Below are 18,792 nucleotides of genomic sequence, written 5' to 3' on the forward strand. Positions count from 1 at the left end.
TTTTCATCTTCACATTTGAAGCTCTTCTAGCACATATCAGCAGGCAGAATCTTAATTACCCTTTTTATGAAAAGAAACTAAATAAATCCAATGTTTGCTTAGTAAATACCCAGGATTCATTCATAACAACAAAGAAAACAGTTTCCGTTTACATCTTTCATTTTGCTTGAAAATGAGGGAAAAAAGTTGAATAAGGAAGAGAAAATTGTCGTTTCAAATGTTCAATCTGACTGACGTGTGTCTGGGTCATCGTGCCACGCTCGGTGACTGAGGGAATGGGGACAAAGCTGCTCTGACAGGGGGCCATGAGGTGAGGCAGGCACCCGAGCAGCAGCTCTCAGAGGGAGAAAGTTTCAAGGGGAAAGTATTGCCATGTGCACAATAACATCCGCAGTGAGCCAACCATGTCTTATTTTTAGTTTTGAAGAAACACACACAAAAAAAAAATCTTCAGGGACAGGACAATAGAGAAGGCTACAGCTTCGTAAAATTCCATACCAAGCCGGCTTTCTGTGTAGATATAGTATATACATACCAATATATAGATATATGCAGAGCATGTTACCTATATAGAGCAATTACATATATAGTATATGGAACGAAAGTTCTTTAACAGGAAAAAATGGTTGCCCACAATGCCTGGCAGGTTCTGGTGAATTTGATCCTGGATGCCGGGGTGTGATTGGAAGGCAAATCCTGTTACGGCAACTCGTCTAGCATTTCTTTGTCTTACTGCTCAGAAACCTGCAAGAGAAACGAGAAGAGAGAGAGACAAAGAGACAGAGGCCATAGGTTACACATCAAGTAGAACGGGTTATCTTTATCAAAAAAGGGTTGAGCGACTGCTATCAACAAGGCCAAGTAAATCACGGCAGTTTTCCAGCCCTGTAATAAAAAAAGTGCCCAGTCATCAGTCCCGCTCTGCAGCAAGCTCGAACCCACTGCTGCAGAGTGCCTGAGAGGGGGAATCAAACATTTACTCTGAGCCTCCTGTAATGAAGACATTCACCACCACCTTAAAAAGGTTCACAACTAGTACAGGAGACAACAGCAGCTGTGTAGTGTACCGGGAGTGGGTATAGACAGAAAGACAAGTGGAAAGCGAATAAGGAAACAATGAGTCTTATGAATAAATCTACTAGGGCGTAGTTCAACCGAGATAACAAAAACACTTCTAAAAGACAAACGGGGATRTGTCCTGCCTGTGTGAGTCAACCTCCCATCATGCTTCACTGCAGTGAGAAGTAATCTTTACAGACAGCCATTACCCAATGACATGTATTCCCTCTCCATAACCACACCCATGCAGCTCAGCAGCTGGCCTTTAGAGGCACCAATCCAAAGGAGAGGAACATGGGCAGAACAGGATTGGGTAACACTAAGATGTGTGAGGATTCCTCAATCTTTCTCATGGGCTTTGACAATCTTTTGTCTTCCTCAAGCAAGCCTTCACACCTTGATGATGCGTTCCGAGACTCACCGAGTGGGTTTAGATAACTGCAGCTCAAGTTTGGACATGATCTCATCAGATCTCAGTGATATGAGAAGAATTTGACACGAACGCTCCCGAGTCACCTCCTTCTGCTACAGCAATTCTCTCCGATGTGGTAGGATTCAAAGGAAAGGTGCAGTTTTGCTGCAGGCATTACATGGGAGCGTGTTCAGAGAGCCATCAGAGGATCAAACCGCCGGAGAAATCAGCAAAGTAATGGTTCTGAATTACACATGAAACGCTCTGGAGCTTTCGCTTACTTAATGGACGTCAATGTGAGTCATTGGTTCGATGACAAAATATAACACACGGATATGAAGGAGGAGGTCCCTGCCGTTTCAAGTGTCCGTATTTCGTTTCGTTGGAGTGGAGGGGCCAGCTGATGTAACAGACCAGTCACACTCACAGGGGTGAAAGGGCAGCTCAATTCTCCATATGCGAGTTATTAATAGAACACGCCTCTTCTAACACAGCAAATATCCTTTAGGAGACTTCACAGCAACATGACGATGACATTTAGGCCCTACACAGACACTAAATGACCATGTGATGATCGATATGTTTGAAAGAGTAAAGGCCTGGGTCAATGGAGTATGCTATGAGCGTTAACTACTTGCGTTTGCCTGATTATATCTACGTGGCATGCTCTAAACAACTATCATATAATACGAGGCAATTGAGCAATAGAGGGCTGAAATGCAAACTCGCATTAACAAGGTTTCTATTGTTACAAGGCTAACAGAGTGGCCAAGTCAAATTGGTATCCAAGAAACCCAACAAGTTCTTTCAAGCTCCAATACGCCGGAGCTTGGCTATATAAATTCCTGGCTGTGGCTGCTCAGCACCCTTCACTGGCAGTGTTATCTTAAAGGGACAGAGAGTAGCAGAGAACAAATAACCACCGTCACCAGACCTTAGAAAGAGATGTCCTTTTATACATTTTATAGCTTTGCTTGTGAGCAGGGGGTCCTGTTAACAAAAGGTCCCTTTTTAAAAATCAGTTACGTAGGGAAAACTTTGATCTCTCCACCCCTGCAGGGAAGGCACATAAGCAGCGCTCAACTGTGCGCATGGAGTCCACATACTAAAACAGACATAGTGCACAAAGGATTAGACCAATACCACGTCATCAGCAAATCCTATTTATAAACTAGCCTCTTCACAGCACTTGTTCACTGCCATCATGTGGGATGTGCCTTGAAAGAGAGGGGAAGAGAAAGGAGGGCGGACAGTGTCCTCCTGCTTTGATTTCATATTCATATTTAATGGCTTTCAAAGCTCTTCTCGGCAGAGCGGAGACCGAGCACTGTCATTAGTCGTGCCCGGGGAGGGGCAGAAGAGGATTTGCCTGACATCATGGAGAAAGCATCTCATACAAGAAAAACTACAACCATCAGTAAATCTAAGCCACCGGAAGCCTTTATTGGGACAGGATTTCACCAACAATACGTCACACAAAATGGTAGCCTCTCTGCTAAGTCAGAGGGGCTGGCGTGCTGGGGAAGAGCAGGACTGATACACTGAGCCCTCTCAGGGGCGCCATCCGTGTCACGTCACCAACATACATCGGGCCTTTTTTCCACCTCTCCAATTAACCTGCACTCAACCCCCAAAAACATTTTTGGTCTAATAATAAATACTTAATCCACATAGCTCAGATGATTCCCATTGTGTATTGAGGACTTAATTCAGCCCTGCCTAAGCCGTCTGAACCAAGCTGGCACACATGGACTAATACACATGGAACGGAGGGAGGGCTTCATTAGAGTCCTCCATGCAGTGTGTGGATAAACGCGTGGTGTGTGTGTGTGGAACAGTGAGGTCTGATGAAGCCAATGCGACAGATATTATTTGTGGTGGTTTTAAGTAATAGGGGGTTGGCATTGACTTGTAGTAAACGTGCCTTTTACTACTAAATCTAATGCAGGTCAGGTGGTTGGTATCCAACAAGGCCGCCCTGCAATTTCATGCCAGAGATTACAAATCTAAATGGGCTATAGCCTAATCCCTGTGGAAATCCTAGTCGTCACCTGATGAAAACAGCTTCAGGTTTTTTGAAAAATTGGTTTGACTCCTCCACCATCAACCCTGGGCACCCGGGATACCCTCTACGAGAGGGAGGGGGGCGACTGGAATTAAAAGAGGTCATTCAAGAGTCACATCACATGAGCACTAAATTACACATGAAAACAGACAGCAATTTATTAACCATTACACCAACATGTATGAAACCTTTATTAGTATGTGGTTAGAATCTCACTCCTGCTCATCCAAGTATTTTAGAGCATTCCAATAAAGATTAACAAGTGTTAGATCCAGGAACAATGATTGCGAGAAAGAGTGAATCGTACATCCCATTTAGAGAAGGGGTTAATTCAAAAGAGCGAAATCACTATGATTTTAAGATCCAAAGAAGATGATAAAGCCAACCCTTTGTCCCAGAGAAGAATAAAGACATTTGGGTACAAAGTTAGTAGTCAAATTTCCCAAGGACGTCTTTGCATCTGCAAGACAGACCAATTGAATTTCTCTTTATCTTTTGGGGGCCTCCTCGAACTAACACTTTTTTTCTCTCATTAATCTGGTGGGAGAGAATGTTCCAAATCCACTTTTTTTTTTTTACCACTTTGAAGGGGGAACGAAAATGAAAGCAATTGGTGTCTCCATTTTTGCACTCCAAACGTCGCTTGGCTTTTTGCTACTAACCTTTCATGTTACTCTTGGGTTTGTCAGTTTGCTTGCCTGTAGGGGTTTGTGCCTGTTGCCCCTGTCCCCCTGAGGACGCGGCCTGCTGTGCTGCTTTCTGCTTCAGCATTGTCCAGTCAAACGTGTAGTCGTACTGGTGGTTCAGGGTCCTGGACAAACACACACGCACGTTCAGACATTGACACACTGAGCTCTGCTTTATTAAAAATACCTCTTTACTGTTAAGGCTGAATTTGTTTTCAGCCTTATCATACATGAAAGCAGACAGACTACATAGGGCCTACAACCGTTTGTCCTTTCACATTCTTGTAAAAAAAAAAAAAAAAACACTTCACTATTAACATTAGTACAATCTGTTATTAACACAACGTCGTTCTGCATTGTGTGTCTTAACACTGAGAAGAAGAAAAAAACATGACTTTGTGTGTGTGTTTCAGCTCCCTTGGGGACAGAGGTAAGAGGTTGAGAAATGACGAGCACCTGAAGAGAATGCGGAAAAGCTGACGCAGGTACATGTAGTCAGGCGCCTCCTCAAACCGCAGCCCACGGCAGTAGTTCAGGTACATGGCAAACTCTGCGGGGAAACCCTGAAAACAAGCGTAGGAGATCGAATGTTATCCATTTTCAACTGTTTTGGTTATTATACCGTACAATGACCGTCAGCGCCTAATAAATTACTTTAAGATGTGTTTTGGTAAAATAAAGGGCAATCACTGACAGAAAAAAAAAGTGATTGTGAAGTTACACAAGTTACTCCACAGCCTAATGCAAGGCTTGAGCATGCACTCTCAGCCAGCTACTTAGGTATTTTAATGACCAATGGCCACTATGCTTTCAGTTCCAAGACTACGCATAACAGCCACTATTTAAAGACTGGATTAGATTAGCACCTCCAGCCACCATCTCTGCTCTTGTACACTATGAGAGAGAAAGCCTTCAACCGTTACAAGCCACATACTTCACTGGCTGATGTGGCCACTCATGGACTCCAGTAATCTCTCAACTTCCATAGTAAGTATCTACCTTTCGGTCCCTGTGACCCTGACTAAAAATAGCGGCACGGCGTGTCACGGAGTTGATCAATTTAACACAGTGGAATCCCTTTACACAGCTGATTGAAATGATCAAAAGCTTGATGATTAGTTGATCATTTGAAATCAGCTGTGTAGTGCTAGGGCAAAAACATGGGAAACACCGTTCTATGGTTTCACACGCTCACCTTACACAACACCTCGACTGGAGTCGACATCTTCTTCTCGCTAATCTTCTCGTACTTCTGTTTCTTTGTGGCAGCCTGTGGAACATGTGGGCGAGAAATGAAAATGTTGTGCACCACAGTTTAACACTACCCTTTGCAGTTTTCCTTCACCCCCGGTGAGATCAGTGGCCTATAAACAACATAACAGAATAAGGAATTTGCTTGGCCTGATGTGATTTATTGCACTGAAATATTGGGCCATTAGAGAAAGTTGTGTTATTCTGTACTAGACTACTCATGGGTCAAATGTGTGTACACAAGTGGTGTTTCACGACCTAGTCCATCTCGCTAGGCCGAGCAATTGGGGCTGTATGCATGTAAAGAAAGGCTTGGTGCTGTAGGCATTTCAGAAAGTATTCATACCCCTCGACTTATTCCACATGCTTTTATTAACCCTCATTCTACCAGGTAAGTTGTGTTACAACCTGACCTCAAAATATAWAWCTCACCCATCTACACACAATACCCCATAATGACAAGGTGAACAAGTTTCTTTGCTCATTTATTACAAATGAAATACAGAAATCTCATTTACATTAGTATTCAAACCTCGGAGTCAATAATTTGCAAAAGCACCTTTGCCAGCGATTACAGCGGAGTCTTTCTGGATAGGTCCCTAAGAGCTTTCCACACCTGGATTGTACATATGCCCATTATTCTTTAAGCTCTGTCAAATTAGTTTTTGATCATTGCTGGACAACCATTTCAGGTCTTACCATAGATTTTCAAGTAGATTCACTGCCTTCTTTTTAAACAACTCCAATGTAGGTTTGACCTTGTTTGTTAGGTTATTGTCTTGCAGAAAAGGTAATTAATCTCCCTGTGATGGAAAGCAAACTAATCCAGGTTCTCCACTTGGATTTTGCCTGTGCTTAGCTCCATTCCTTTTATTTTTGTATCCACAGTCCTTATTACAAGCATACCCATAACATGATGCAACACCACTATACTTGGAAATATGGAGTGTGTCACTCAATGTGTTCTATTGGATTTGCCCAAAACATAACACGTTGTTTTCATCTACCAATAGGTGCCCTTCTTCCGACGCATTGGAAAACATCCCTGGTCTTGGTGGTTGAATCTGTGTTTGAAATTCACTGCTTGACAGAGGGACCTTACAGATGATTGTATGTGTGGGGTACAGAGATTAGGTACTCATTCACAAATCATGCTAAACACTTATTGCACACAGAAAGAGTCCATGTAACTTGTGACTTGCTAAGCACATTTTTACTCCTTAACTTATTTAGGCTAGCCATAACAAAGGGGAACTTATTGACCCGACATTTCAGCTTTTCGTTATACTGAACAAAAATACAAAACGGAACAATTTTACTGAGCTAGAGTTCAGTCAATTGAAATCAGTCAATTGAAATAAATTAGGCCCTAATCTATGGATTTCACATGACTGGGCAGGGGCACCCACTTGGGTACTTTCCCCCACAAAAATGGCTTTATTGCAGACAGAAATTCTCCTCAGTTTCATCAGCTGTCCGGGTGGCTGGTCTCAGATGCTCCCGCAGGTGAAGAAGCCAGATGGAGGTCCTCTGCTGGCATGGTTACACGTGGTCTGTGGTTGTGAGGCTGTTTGAAAGTACTGACTAATTCTCTAAAACAATGGAGGTGGCCTATGGTAGAGAAATGTAGATCAAATTCTCTGGCAACAACTCTGGTGGACATCCCTGCAGTTAGCATGCCAATTTCATGCTCCCTCAACTTGAGACATCTGTGGCACTGTTGTGTATCAAAACTGCACACTTTAGTGGCCTTTAATTGTCCCCAGCACAAGGTGCACCTGTGTAATGATCATGCTGTTTAATCAGCTTCTTGATATGCCTCACCTGTCAGGTGGATGGATTATCTTGGCAAAGGAGAACTGCTCACTAACAAGGATAAACACATTTGTGCACAAAATAATATTTGTGCGTATGGAACATTTGGGATGTTTAATTTCAGCTCATGAAACATGGATCAACACTTTACATGTTGCGTTTATATTTTTGTTCAGTGTAATTTGTTCAGATTTCTAAAAACTTTTACATTATGGAGTATTGTATGTAGGCCAGTGACAAAAAAGCATTTTTATTTTAAATTGAGGCTCCCTAGTGGCGCAGCGGTCTAAGGCACTGCATCTCAGCGCAAAAGGCGTCACTGCAGTCCCTGGTTCGAATCCAGGCTACATCACATCCGGCCGTGATTGGGAGTCCCATAGGGCGGCGCACTATTGTCCCAGCATCGTCCGGGTTTGGCCGAGGTAGGCAGTCAGTGTAAATAAGACTGTTCTTAACCGACTTTCCTAGTTGAATAAAGGTTAAATAAAAAATAAAAAAGCTGTACCAAAATGTGTAAAAAGTCAAGCGGTATGAATACTTTGAAGGCACTGTRCCTAACACCTTCGAGGACTTGAGTTTCAAGCACTAGTACTGCAGGCTGCTGTTACATGCAAATTAGACAAAGCACAGACCTCATGTTACCCATTTAACCCTGCTCGTTGTAAATTAAGCGCCTCACTCACACTGATTTTTGCCACGTCAGAAAGAGCGAAGGTGCATTATGTTGTAAATGCAAGTCTAGGTGAGGTTACAATAAAGAGCATAAAACTGTACATTCGAGGCACCCCATTTCTCTGCAGGATATATGAATTAAAAAAAATAAAGGTAGCTAGCAGAACCTCTGGGAAGTAGCTGACCTCAAGGAACACTACAACTTGAATGGAAAGTTAAGGATAATCTACTAGTAAGACTCGCTAACAAGCTGCCCTGCAATGTACGAGGCACATCACACAATGTTAAATTGATTCCCTGAAGTTGTCAGAGGACAAAACTACTTAAACCATTCAGCTTGAGTAAAAAATGAATCCGATGTGAAGTCATGAAAATGGTAAAGCGGCTGAAATTGATGTTATGAGACAGCTGGGGAGAAAAATGTAAGAGGAAAAAAAGCCTAGTAGCAGGAGGCAAAAAAGCTGTGGTGAGTGAATGAAATATTAACCACCTATTTAGTGGACAGGGGGCCCTAGAGTACCTGCCTGGCCTACCTTTAGTCCCTGCCAGGGCAGGCTGGTTCTGTTGAAATACATCAGGACGTATCCTAGCGACTCCATGTCATCTCGGCGACTGGAAAGAAAAACATTTGGCATTCAGTGCATGTACAATGGTAATACATCTCAGTTAGTTCAAGCGCAACACATTTCACATTCATCTCAAGGCCTTTTGTAACAGCTGATTTGTACAAGACTGTACCAACTTCCAGACCACTGAGACCATTTTACTAGTCTAGTTGAATTCTGAGATTCCAAGAGGGTGGTGTGTCTATCCTGTTATAGTGCTTTAACAGAAGGCAATCCTTTCCTCCTTCACAAATTTTGTTTTTGGGGCACGGCTCAGTGAAGCAGCCACATGCTTTGTGTTTTTTCATATCCCAACTGAATGCTTAAAATGACAGCATGAAAATGAGCATCCATAAAAAGCTTGTTTAAACAAGGGAACAATAGGATTTCTAACCATGTTAAATTCTATCATCTTATCACGAAAAGGCAATTTTTGCAATGAATCAAGTTTTTGGGGAAAATTACTGCAAGCTTAGGTTACGGCCATATACCATACTGGTATGTCAAAAGATAAAGTAGGGGGAAAACATCTCCAGTCTGACTTAATTGCTTACATTACAGCTCAATACAGAGCAATGGTGGATAAGGGGAGCAAGATTGATCTGGCTAAATTACATGGCCCATTGGTCAAAACTGGTAATCTGGGTCAATGGGAAATGCAGCCGTTGGTGGCAGCTAGATTCTAGAGTGACCAATGGGAGCAGCTTGGCCATCATGAGGACAAGTCCTTTGAGATCCACTCTGCAGGCTCAGCAGTAACAAACAAAAGCTCCTTCACGCCACAAAAAACAATGAGTGGATACCGATACAAGTGGGGAAAGAGACCCATTAACCAACATATTAAGTCCTAGGAACCTAGCCACTGTGGCCTATAAGTGTACAAACGAGGAAGGATTAGAGAATATCCAGCGAAAGCTGAAATATATTACTGGGTGCTGAACTGCTCTTACCTCTGCTCGATTCCCAGATGTGCGTTGATGCTGGCATAGCGAGCTGTGCCTGTGAGATTTTTGTCTTCTCTGTAGGGTATGTGCTGTCGTGTCCGGTTGTCCCGGTATTTTTTGGCCAGACCAAAGTCAATGAGGAACAACTGTAAGAGGGGGAGAGAAAAATAAATAAAAAATAAACACATTTTAAAAGTTCGATTCAGAGGAGCGGTTGACAAAATTGGAGGCTGGAGCTGTGAGACCATGGGTCTATTCTTCCAATTTCCTGCTTTGCCTGGTGTACCATTTGACTAGAGAAGCAGCCATTCTCAAGGCCCCTCATTGTTATCTATGAAAACAATGCTGGCCATGTGACGGCAGGATCAGGAAAACACCCAGGGGTCAAAGTCTGAGGCAAATGGAATTTCTGCAGGAAACTCAAGAACGTTTCTCCCTGCCTACTAACAGCCCTCTAAGGTTGTTGAAAGTGTCGGCCTTCAAAGTCTGTCTTGGATCGGAATGACATCTAAATTTGTGGACCGCCTGCCATACTACTCCACTCTACTCCCACGCACAACTGCAGGTTGCAGTCCCTGAGAAAATGCCTCGCCCAACAGAAGTGTTTCACTGAGGCAGCACTGACTGACGGCTGTAATCGTATTGAAACGGATCCACTCAGCCATGTCTCTGCTTGCTTGGCTCAGCCAGGGATTCAAACATTTCCTGTTGTCAAGACAAATAGCTACGCCAACCGTAAAATGTTATTTGGACGCTTCCATCTGAAGTCTGGCCGGGAGAAAAGGCAGTTCCACACGCAAGCGTCCACTTGCTGCAAACTAACTCACGTTTCCACGTTATTCATTAACGTGCGCCTTTTTCTTCTGTGCTGAGGTACCTTTTGCTTTAGTACAATAGGAAGTTTATTGCAGGCAGAACATTAAGAGTCAATAAATACACAATGTAGGAAGGCGAGTGACTACCCTAAATAGCATATTCCAGCTTTCACAGAACAAAAGCATGGGAAATTCCATTAAACCTACATCGTTGAAACAGTAAACCAAGAATGCGTTAAATTAAAGTAAGCTGCTATCTGGTAAGACGTCGGTCAACTATTAAGCCTACAGAACATGCACAAACAATGCGTACAGTCAAAGGTTTGCTGAAAGTTAATTTCATAATTTGAACAATCAAAAATGTGGTCCAAATACACAACCTTTCTACAAAAAAGTGACCTGTTCTGACCAAATGCTTCCCATTTTCTCCATTCACTAATATTGAAGGAAAATAGATGTTAACATACTGCTACAACATCAATGGCAATTGTGAAAGGGGGGGGTCAGTTACCTTGCAAAAAATACTTAGCTCACAGGCCAATGACCTTCAAAATACATACATGTTGGTTTCAGCTCTAACATGCCGAGTCACAACGATTTCTTGGATTTTTGGTTCCTACTGGAACAATTTTTATCAACATACTGAAACAATCTTAAAAACAACCATTTTGACTCAACAGGCCCATCCTAACAAACCAAACTGTGAAACAAAGTAACACAAATCTACATACTTTTAAAGCTAAGTCAAAGTATGCATCATCATTTTCTGACTGAGGGTTCTGGTTATGCAAAGCCATACTAGTAATTAGCCTTCAAGCACAGTCTAGTTCTCTTCCAACTTGATGTTGAACTGTAGGTCTGCAAGCACACATAACCTAACCACACCCATCTGCCGTGCAGGTCTTCATTCGGGCTTTCCAGGCCCTGCGTTTCCAAACACTCCTTTTTTCCCCCCTGCTCATTGTGCCTCTGGCTTCTGGCCAACAGTTGGCCAGGCTAGGCAGCCTGTGAAGTCAGCAGCAGTCTCTTAACAGGCAGCTGGTTCAGACCAGCTCGAATGCTGCCACATAGCCCTCTGTTCCAGAGCAACTGGCAATCACCACAGCACAGTTTTCACAGCCACATGGCCCAGTTATCCCTTCTCTGTAATGCCAAGGTGCAAGTCATATAAACCAAGTAGCTACAGTTGTACTGAGCAGACAGAAAATCTTTAGGAACTTGAAAAATTGCCGTGATCTCACCTCAATATTGGCTCGTTTTGGCCAGCACGGTCACTTGAAATGGACACACTAGTCATAAGGGTTAGTGACTGATATTTTCCTTGGTTGAGTATTCTAAAACCCAGAAGGCGATGATAATCTGGGAAACCAAGAAGATAAAATAATCTTGTGTATAGCAGGCACTAAAAACTCAGTGAAAACAGCTCCAAGGAAATGGAAAAGCATCCAAAATATCAATTAGCGCCATGACCACTTCAAATGAGAGAAGCGTGTCCCTTCAAAAAATAAAATCATAATCTAGAAAATTCAACAGCATCTCCGCTACTAGTCACCATGTTCTTTATCCACCTACTCTCAGATCCCTGCCATCTGGATTTGGTGTTAATCTCTAGATCTGTTTAGCATGTGTGTCTGGTTTAATGCCAATACAGTGGTCATAAAATATTGACCAAATCAAAGAAATAAAAAGTAGTAGTACTGCTTCTAAATGGTGTAAAAAAAAAAGTTTTAAAAAAAAGTCAACAGAATTTGGGGGAGTATTAAGAGGCGGTTGTGGTTTCAGACCTGGTTTAATCCTGAGAAAGATGGGTCCTGAGAAGAACTAACAGCCAAGCTTCTTTTCCTCTTCCCCACTGGAGATTCTAAACACTGAACAAACAATAGAGGGTGCAGTGCATCAAACAGGATTGCTGACAACCCCACAAGGCCAGCGCAGACAGGCAACACCAAGGCTCAGAAAAAGAACGGGAGGAGAGGGAGGAAAATGGGAGGGGGAGAGAAAGCCCAAGGCCATCCTTCGTCCACCAGCAAGCATATGAGCTAAAATCAGAGAGGAGTCAGACTGTGGGAGGACTTCCTAGAGGAGTCAGCCTGGGCTTAGTTGCAAGCCAGTATTTAGACTAAGCAGATGGGGGGGTCCTGCAGAATATACAGTCCACACTGCCATACCAATTTCATTCAGAGGCAGAACTGAAGACAATATAACTGCTCAATCCCTAAATTATTTTATCTTGCTAAAAAAAGCAAACACTTATTTCCAAACCTGTTTTGCGATTTTGACTTTGCAGTGGCTTTTTGATATTGCAGCATTTAACGCTAGCAGTGCCACACCAGTAGAAGTGCTTTTTACAATAATCATTATACAAATTTGGAGTAACAGTCTGTCTGGGTACAGAACACAATATGCAGTTGACTTACTGGCACAACTAGGGTTAAAAGAGGAGGCAAATAATTAAGGCCATTCCCTAAAATGGGCACTCATTTAACAATGTGTGAAAAAGCTTTGTAAAACAACACAGCCACCCAACCCCACCACCTCCTTGAGATCTCACAGGAAGCAATGGATCAAATAATTGTTTAAAAGTTTATTCTGATGGCTTGGAAACGGTGGAAACCTTCAGTAAGGAAGAGGGTAGAATACTTTGGAAAAGCCCAATCTGGCAATGAGCAGCTCTACAGCGCAAAACAGAGGAAAAGCGTGCAGTAAGAAAGGAGCATGAATTAATCTGCATGGAGCCGTCAATACATGGAGTAGATTTAGCATAGCTGCGAGAGACGCATGACAGGACAGCCTTTGTGATAGTGGCTCTTACTTAGATTTCAATAGAGCAGCCCAGGACAAAGCAACAAAACAAGCAATTAGTTTACAATGATGCCAAGCTGAGTATCACTCTCCAAACCATAGGGAAAAATCTATTGTTGGTGAGGTGTACACTTGCCATCTATTAAAGAGTGGGGGGGTTAAAGTTTAACTATTGCTCTTCACTCTACTGTTAGCAAAATGTTAGATTTACATCAATGGCGATATGTCCAAATGAAGACTACTTCAGAAACACACTTCCTGAATTAAAGGCTTTTGGGTACAATAAGCACCATTGTAAAAGAGCAGGTTGGAAGCAGAATGCAGAGTGAGTTCAGGTGAAGAGAAAGGCAGTTGATTTAAACATCAAGAGGATAGAGTGGGGGTTCGCAAAAGCTACTGCTCTGCCATGTCTTCCCATCCATTGAGTTCAGTGCACATCCTGCGCAAGACTTCTCGGGCTTGGGTGTCAGAGCTTGCAGTCCAAAAGGAGTGTATGTGCACCTTTATAAATATTGGTGGAGTTTAGTATAAAAAAAAAAAAAAAAAAAAAAAAAAGTGACAATTTCATGTGTATGTAAAAAAGAAGCTTGAGGCTGGCATTCACACAGACACACAATGGTAAACACTTATTCCAGACAGCACTGCCAAAAATGGTAATACAGGCTTCAACGCTCGAGTACCCAAAAGGTACTGCTTCGTTTTGATTAGACTAGCCTGTCGCTGACTGATAAGTCGATATCACATAACACTAACAACCTCCACAGTTCACGTGGACAGGTATGTGTTAAAACACACGCGTTCCTGCTTTAACTTTGCCAAATGTTGCCTGTCTGCAAGGGCTCAAAATAGTAAGTTATTTAAAAACAAAATACAAATCAGGCAACTTGAATACAGTTGGTATATGAAAAACGATTCACAAAAACGCCTTAATTATTTTCTGCAAGGGGGAAAAGAATAAATGGGATTACACATCATGCAGAAGCCTTTTTTTGTCTTACTAACACCTGTCTATGATCTGAAAAGAGATGCACAACTATAAGAAACCTGAGGGCTTGTAATTACCTGGTCGTAAAAGCACCTTAATGTGACTACCAAAACCATTCCATCCTTAACAAGTGGACTAAACCAACCATAAACAATTAGCCTTAAAAAATGTCCATTACCAAGGACACGTAGCCTATTCAAAAGAAAATAAATCACATGATTTGCCTCACTGAGGATTATATTTTCTACAAAAGAATACTTGGCACCACCAAAGCGTACAAAAACAAGATCATTTGGGCTACTTGTATCACTTCACACAACGTTGTATAAAACAAAGGCAGTAACTAGGTCAGAGATTGTCAACATAATGCATCTCAGGACGGGGAAACTGCTGTAAGCTTACCTTGTTACAGTGACGGCCAATACCCATTAAAAAGTTGTCTGGCTTGATATCTCTGTGAATGAAGTTCTTTGTGTGCACATACTCGATTCTGCTGATCATCTGTGGAGAAAAAAACCCATCTCTCAATCAGTTAACGTATGAACTTGAAAATAGACTTGTCTTGAAACTTTGGAAAATGGGTTTACATAAGATTTTGGGGGTTTTAGTCATTCTCCCTTTTGCAGCCAGAAAATGTGTGTTTTGGGTTAATCTTAATAAAAATTTAAAAAGCAACCAGACGAAGGGGCCAAAGTGAAAGATAAGGAGCAATGATGAAACCAAGCCTTACTTGGTCTGCGAGCATTAGTACAGTTTTCATGGTGAACCGGCGCGAGCAGAAGTTGAAGAGGTCTTCCAGACTGGGTCCCAGCAGGTCCATCACTAGGACATTGTAGTCCTTTTCTTGGCCATACCACCTGCAAGACAGCACCAGCCATATGTCAATATTCATGCAAACTCATAACAAAAGTTAAGTATAGGTGTTGTCTTAGGTAAAACTGTACATAGTAATTTATTAGGCCTATGCAACATAAAAAAGGTAATGCAACGTGTGTGGTCATAGGTCAATACCATAGCCAAACATTTTGTGGATGGTGGAGTTCAGCGATCAGGCCTAACCAGTTGTTCCAGACGCATGGCTTTATTCACAGATGACAAGCATTTTCTGGTTAAAGAGCATGGGGGTCATCATAACCCCTGAAACTGTAGTGAATTACAGAGGGAGGCTTCATTTATCATTAACAGGGTGGTTTCATTTTTCATGCGGGGCCTGGCGCTAGTTAAAGAGTAATCAAGTGTAATCCTCACAGCTCTGCCATTAGAGGTCAGGGGGATTCCCAACACCTCTCCAGTATACTGCCAGACCAGCAGTCGCCAGGCAACCATCTTGTCCAAGAATCCAAACAGAGGTATTGTAGGGGAACGACGTACACTATATGCACAAAAGTATGTGGACACCTGTTCAGATTTGTGGATTGGGTTATTTCAGCCACACCCGTTGCGGACAGGTGTATAAAAATCGAGCACACAGTCATGCAATCTCAAGAGACAAATATTGGCATTCCAATGGCCTTACTGAAGAGCTCAGTGTCTTTCAACATGGCACCATCATAGGATGACACCTTTCCAACAAGTCACACAAGGTCACAGAACAGGACCACCGAGTTCTGAAGCATGTAAAAATCGTCTGTCCTCGGTAGCAACACTCACTACAGCGTTCCAAACTGCCTCTGAAAGCAACATCAGCACAAGAAGTTCGTTGGAAGTTTCACGAAATAGGTTTCCATAGCAGAGCAGCCGCACACAAGCCTAAGATCACCATGCGCAATGCCAAACATCGGCTGGAGTGGCGTAAAGCTTGCCGCCATTGGACTGTGGAGCAGTGGAAACGTGTTCTCTGGAGTAATGAATCACGCGTCACCATCTGGCAGCCCAACAGACGAATCTGGGTTTGGCAGATGCCAGGAGAACGCTTCCTGCATAGTGCAAAGTTTGGTGTTGGAGGAATAATGGTCTGGGGCTGTTTTTCATGGTTTGAGCTAGGCCTCTTAGTTCCAGTGAAGGGAAATCTTAACGGTACAGCCTAGATTGACATTCTAACCAGTGGTTCCAAAACTCTTTTTCTTTTCAAACATTCAACCTCCAGCTGCATACCCCCTCTAGCACCAGGGTCAGTGCGCTCTCAAATGTTTTTTTTTTGCTATCGTAAGCCTGCCACACACACTACACAGTTAAACATAAGGGTGAGTGTCACAAAACAGCTCGTAGGAAGTGACAAAGAGCTCTTATAGGACCAGAGCACAAATAACAATAATCAATACTTTTGCTCTTTATTTAACCATCTAACATATAAAACCTTACTTGTTCATCGAAAATTGTGAATAACTCACCACAGGTTAATGAGAAGGGTGTGCTTGAAAGGATGCATATAACTCTGAAATGTTGGGTTGTATTGAAGAGAGTCTGTCTTAAATCATTTTCCACACACAGTCTGTGCCTGTATTTAGTTTTCATGCTAGTGAGGGCCGAGAATCCACTCTCACATAGGTACGCAGTTGCAAAGGGCATCAGTGTCTTAACAGCGTGATTTGCCAAGGCAGGATACTCTGAGCGTAGCCCAATCCAGAAATCTGGCAGTGGCTTCTGATTAAATAAAAATTTCACAGAACCGGTTGTTGCAATTTCAATGAGGCGCTCTTGTTCAGATATCGGTAAGTGGACTGGAGGCAGGGCATGAAAGGGATAAGGAATCCAGTTGGTTGTGTCATGCGTTTCGGGAAAGTAAATGCGTAATTGCGCACACAACTCACTCAGGTGCTTCGCTCTATCACATTTGACATTGTCAGTAAGCTTGAGTTAATTTGCAAAAAWWACTTTAATATATWTTTTTTTAATCACACAATGGGAAGACCTGTGTATTGTCCTTGTTAATGCAGACAGAGAAGAGCTCCAACTTTTTAATCATAACCTCAATTTTGTCCCGCACATTGAATATAGTTGGAAAGTCCCTGTAATCTTAGATTCAGATCATTCAGGCGAGAAAAAACATCACCCAGATAGGCCAGTCGTGTGAGAAACTTGTCACCATGCAAGCGGTCAGACAAGTGAAAATGGTGAGTAAAGAAAACTAAGCTTGTCTCTCAATTTAAATAAAAATAACATGTCAATACTTGCCCCTTGATAAATCAGCACACTTCTGTAGGTTGTAAAAGTGTTACATGGTCACTGCCCACATTATTGCATAGTGCAAAAATAGACAAGAATTCAGGGGCCTTGCTTTAACAAAGTTACCAATTTTCACTGTAGTGCCCAAAACATCTTTAAAGCTGTCAGGCATTCTGTTGGCAGCAAGAGCCTCTCGGTGGATGCTACAGTGTACCCAAGTGGCGTCGGGAGCAACTGCTTGCACGCACATTACCACTGAACTATGTCTCCCTGTCATGGCTTTTGCGCCATCAGCAGGGTTCTACAGCACAAGTATTTCATTCGCATTTGCTTCTAAAAATAGATGTGCGAATCTGAAAAATCATTTACGAGTAAAGATTACCTACCGTAATCCATTTCTCCCCCGCTGCTAATTGTTTAAAAACTACAAGTCTCACATTTCTAAGCGGCATGCGCCAACCACAGTATTGTTCTGTGATGACGCAGTCCAGTCAAAGCGAGAGGAAGGTGAACACTGGAAAAAAGTATCGGTATAGGCTATAAGTTAACGTGCAGACATCACTAAAAATGAAGCCCATTCAATTTTATTTTAGCGAAAAAGAGACAAGGAGAAAGAGGACCCTTGAGCACTCCCATGCCATTGCTAAGTCGTTTCTCTTATAGGCTTTATTCTTGTATAAAGTTTAATCATTAATCGTAATGGAGATAGAATTTAGTTTGTCAGAAATACTTTTGTATAATAGCTTTTTTGTGTGTTGTCATTGAGGTGTTTTGGATGCCACCAAGGCCACATTTTGTGCTGTTTGAGGAAAAGCGTCCTCCAGAGGAGGATGGAGAGTCATGGATGAAGAAGTGCATCTCCTTCAGGGCAGATGGTGCCTCCGTGAGCATGGGCCACCGTGGGGGAGTAATTCCCCACCTGCAGAGRGGCAGGGGGGCATATAATCCCAATCCACTGTATGCAACAGAATTAATTAGTTACAAACCTATGATTGTTTTATTTGCTAGCAGAGAATGTTAAATACTGTGTGTGCGCGCACGCTAAATGTTGGAATGGTAAATACCACAGAATTATTGTTTTGTTGGCACAAGAGACGGGGGGGAAGACGATGAATTGTTTGGAAGATTCTGTTCTGACTTTCACAGGCTAGAGCTGGCAATACTGACCATTCAGAAGAAAGAGCCAATGGTGTCTGTCGTGTACAATCTTCTGAATCTGATATAGCAGACTTATCACTTCAGCGGCAATTCCAAACAAGAACTCTATGTTCTCAGGCAAGAGCTCGGTGTGGATATTTACCGTCTAGCGTCAAGGGAACTCCCTGGATCCCCCATTCCCACAAAGTGTTCCTTGCGGCATGGACAAGACAAGGACCTTGCCACTGACGAAGGYCAGTACTCCGTTGTTCTGCAGCACATGGAGCACCTGGCCGAGCATCAACAGCGGAAGTTCAAGGGCAGGCAAAGGTCCATTTTTAACAGGAAATTTAATACCACACACGTTTTAAATAATAGGTTCAAGACTCAAATGAACTTTCAGAATCAAGAAATTGACAGGTGACAGCTTATTCACTCA

At 42.6% G+C, this 18,792-nt stretch overlaps 1 protein-coding gene across 10 annotated transcripts in view; it reads right to left on the minus strand.

Moving 5' to 3' along the window:
* Positions 1–359: 359 nt before the first annotated feature.
* csnk1a1 (casein kinase 1, alpha 1) overlaps positions 360–18,792 on the minus strand; it is a 30,514-nt gene continuing 12,081 nt past the window's right edge. The window contains exons 3-12 of one of the 10 annotated variants that reach the window (XR_011480059.1): positions 14,842–14,968; positions 14,514–14,612; positions 12,109–12,192; positions 9,516–9,655; positions 8,485–8,572; positions 5,418–5,492; positions 4,679–4,785; positions 4,235–4,347; positions 3,523–3,621; positions 360–744 (exon numbers count right to left, since the gene is read on the minus strand). Coding sequence is in view for 5 of the 10 variants with exons in the window: in XM_023989494.2 (XP_023845262.1) it covers positions 737–744; positions 4,199–4,347; positions 4,679–4,785; positions 5,418–5,492; positions 8,485–8,572; positions 9,516–9,655; positions 12,109–12,192; positions 14,514–14,612; positions 14,842–14,968 (877 nt within the window). In the remaining 5 variants the exon portion in view is untranslated. Of the gene's footprint in view, positions 745–3,522; positions 3,622–4,193; positions 4,348–4,678; positions 4,786–5,417; positions 5,493–8,484; positions 8,573–9,515; positions 9,656–12,108; positions 12,193–14,513; positions 14,613–14,841; positions 14,969–18,792 lie in introns of those variants that run through there. The other 9 variants (XR_011480058.1, XR_011480057.1, XM_070444101.1 and 6 more) reach the window with 9 other exon arrangements.

Source organism: Salvelinus sp. IW2-2015, linkage group LG6.1 (genome assembly GCF_002910315.2).
Source record: "Salvelinus sp. IW2-2015 linkage group LG6.1, ASM291031v2, whole genome shotgun sequence".
Taxonomy (NCBI): domain Eukaryota; kingdom Metazoa; phylum Chordata; class Actinopteri; order Salmoniformes; family Salmonidae; genus Salvelinus; species Salvelinus sp. IW2-2015.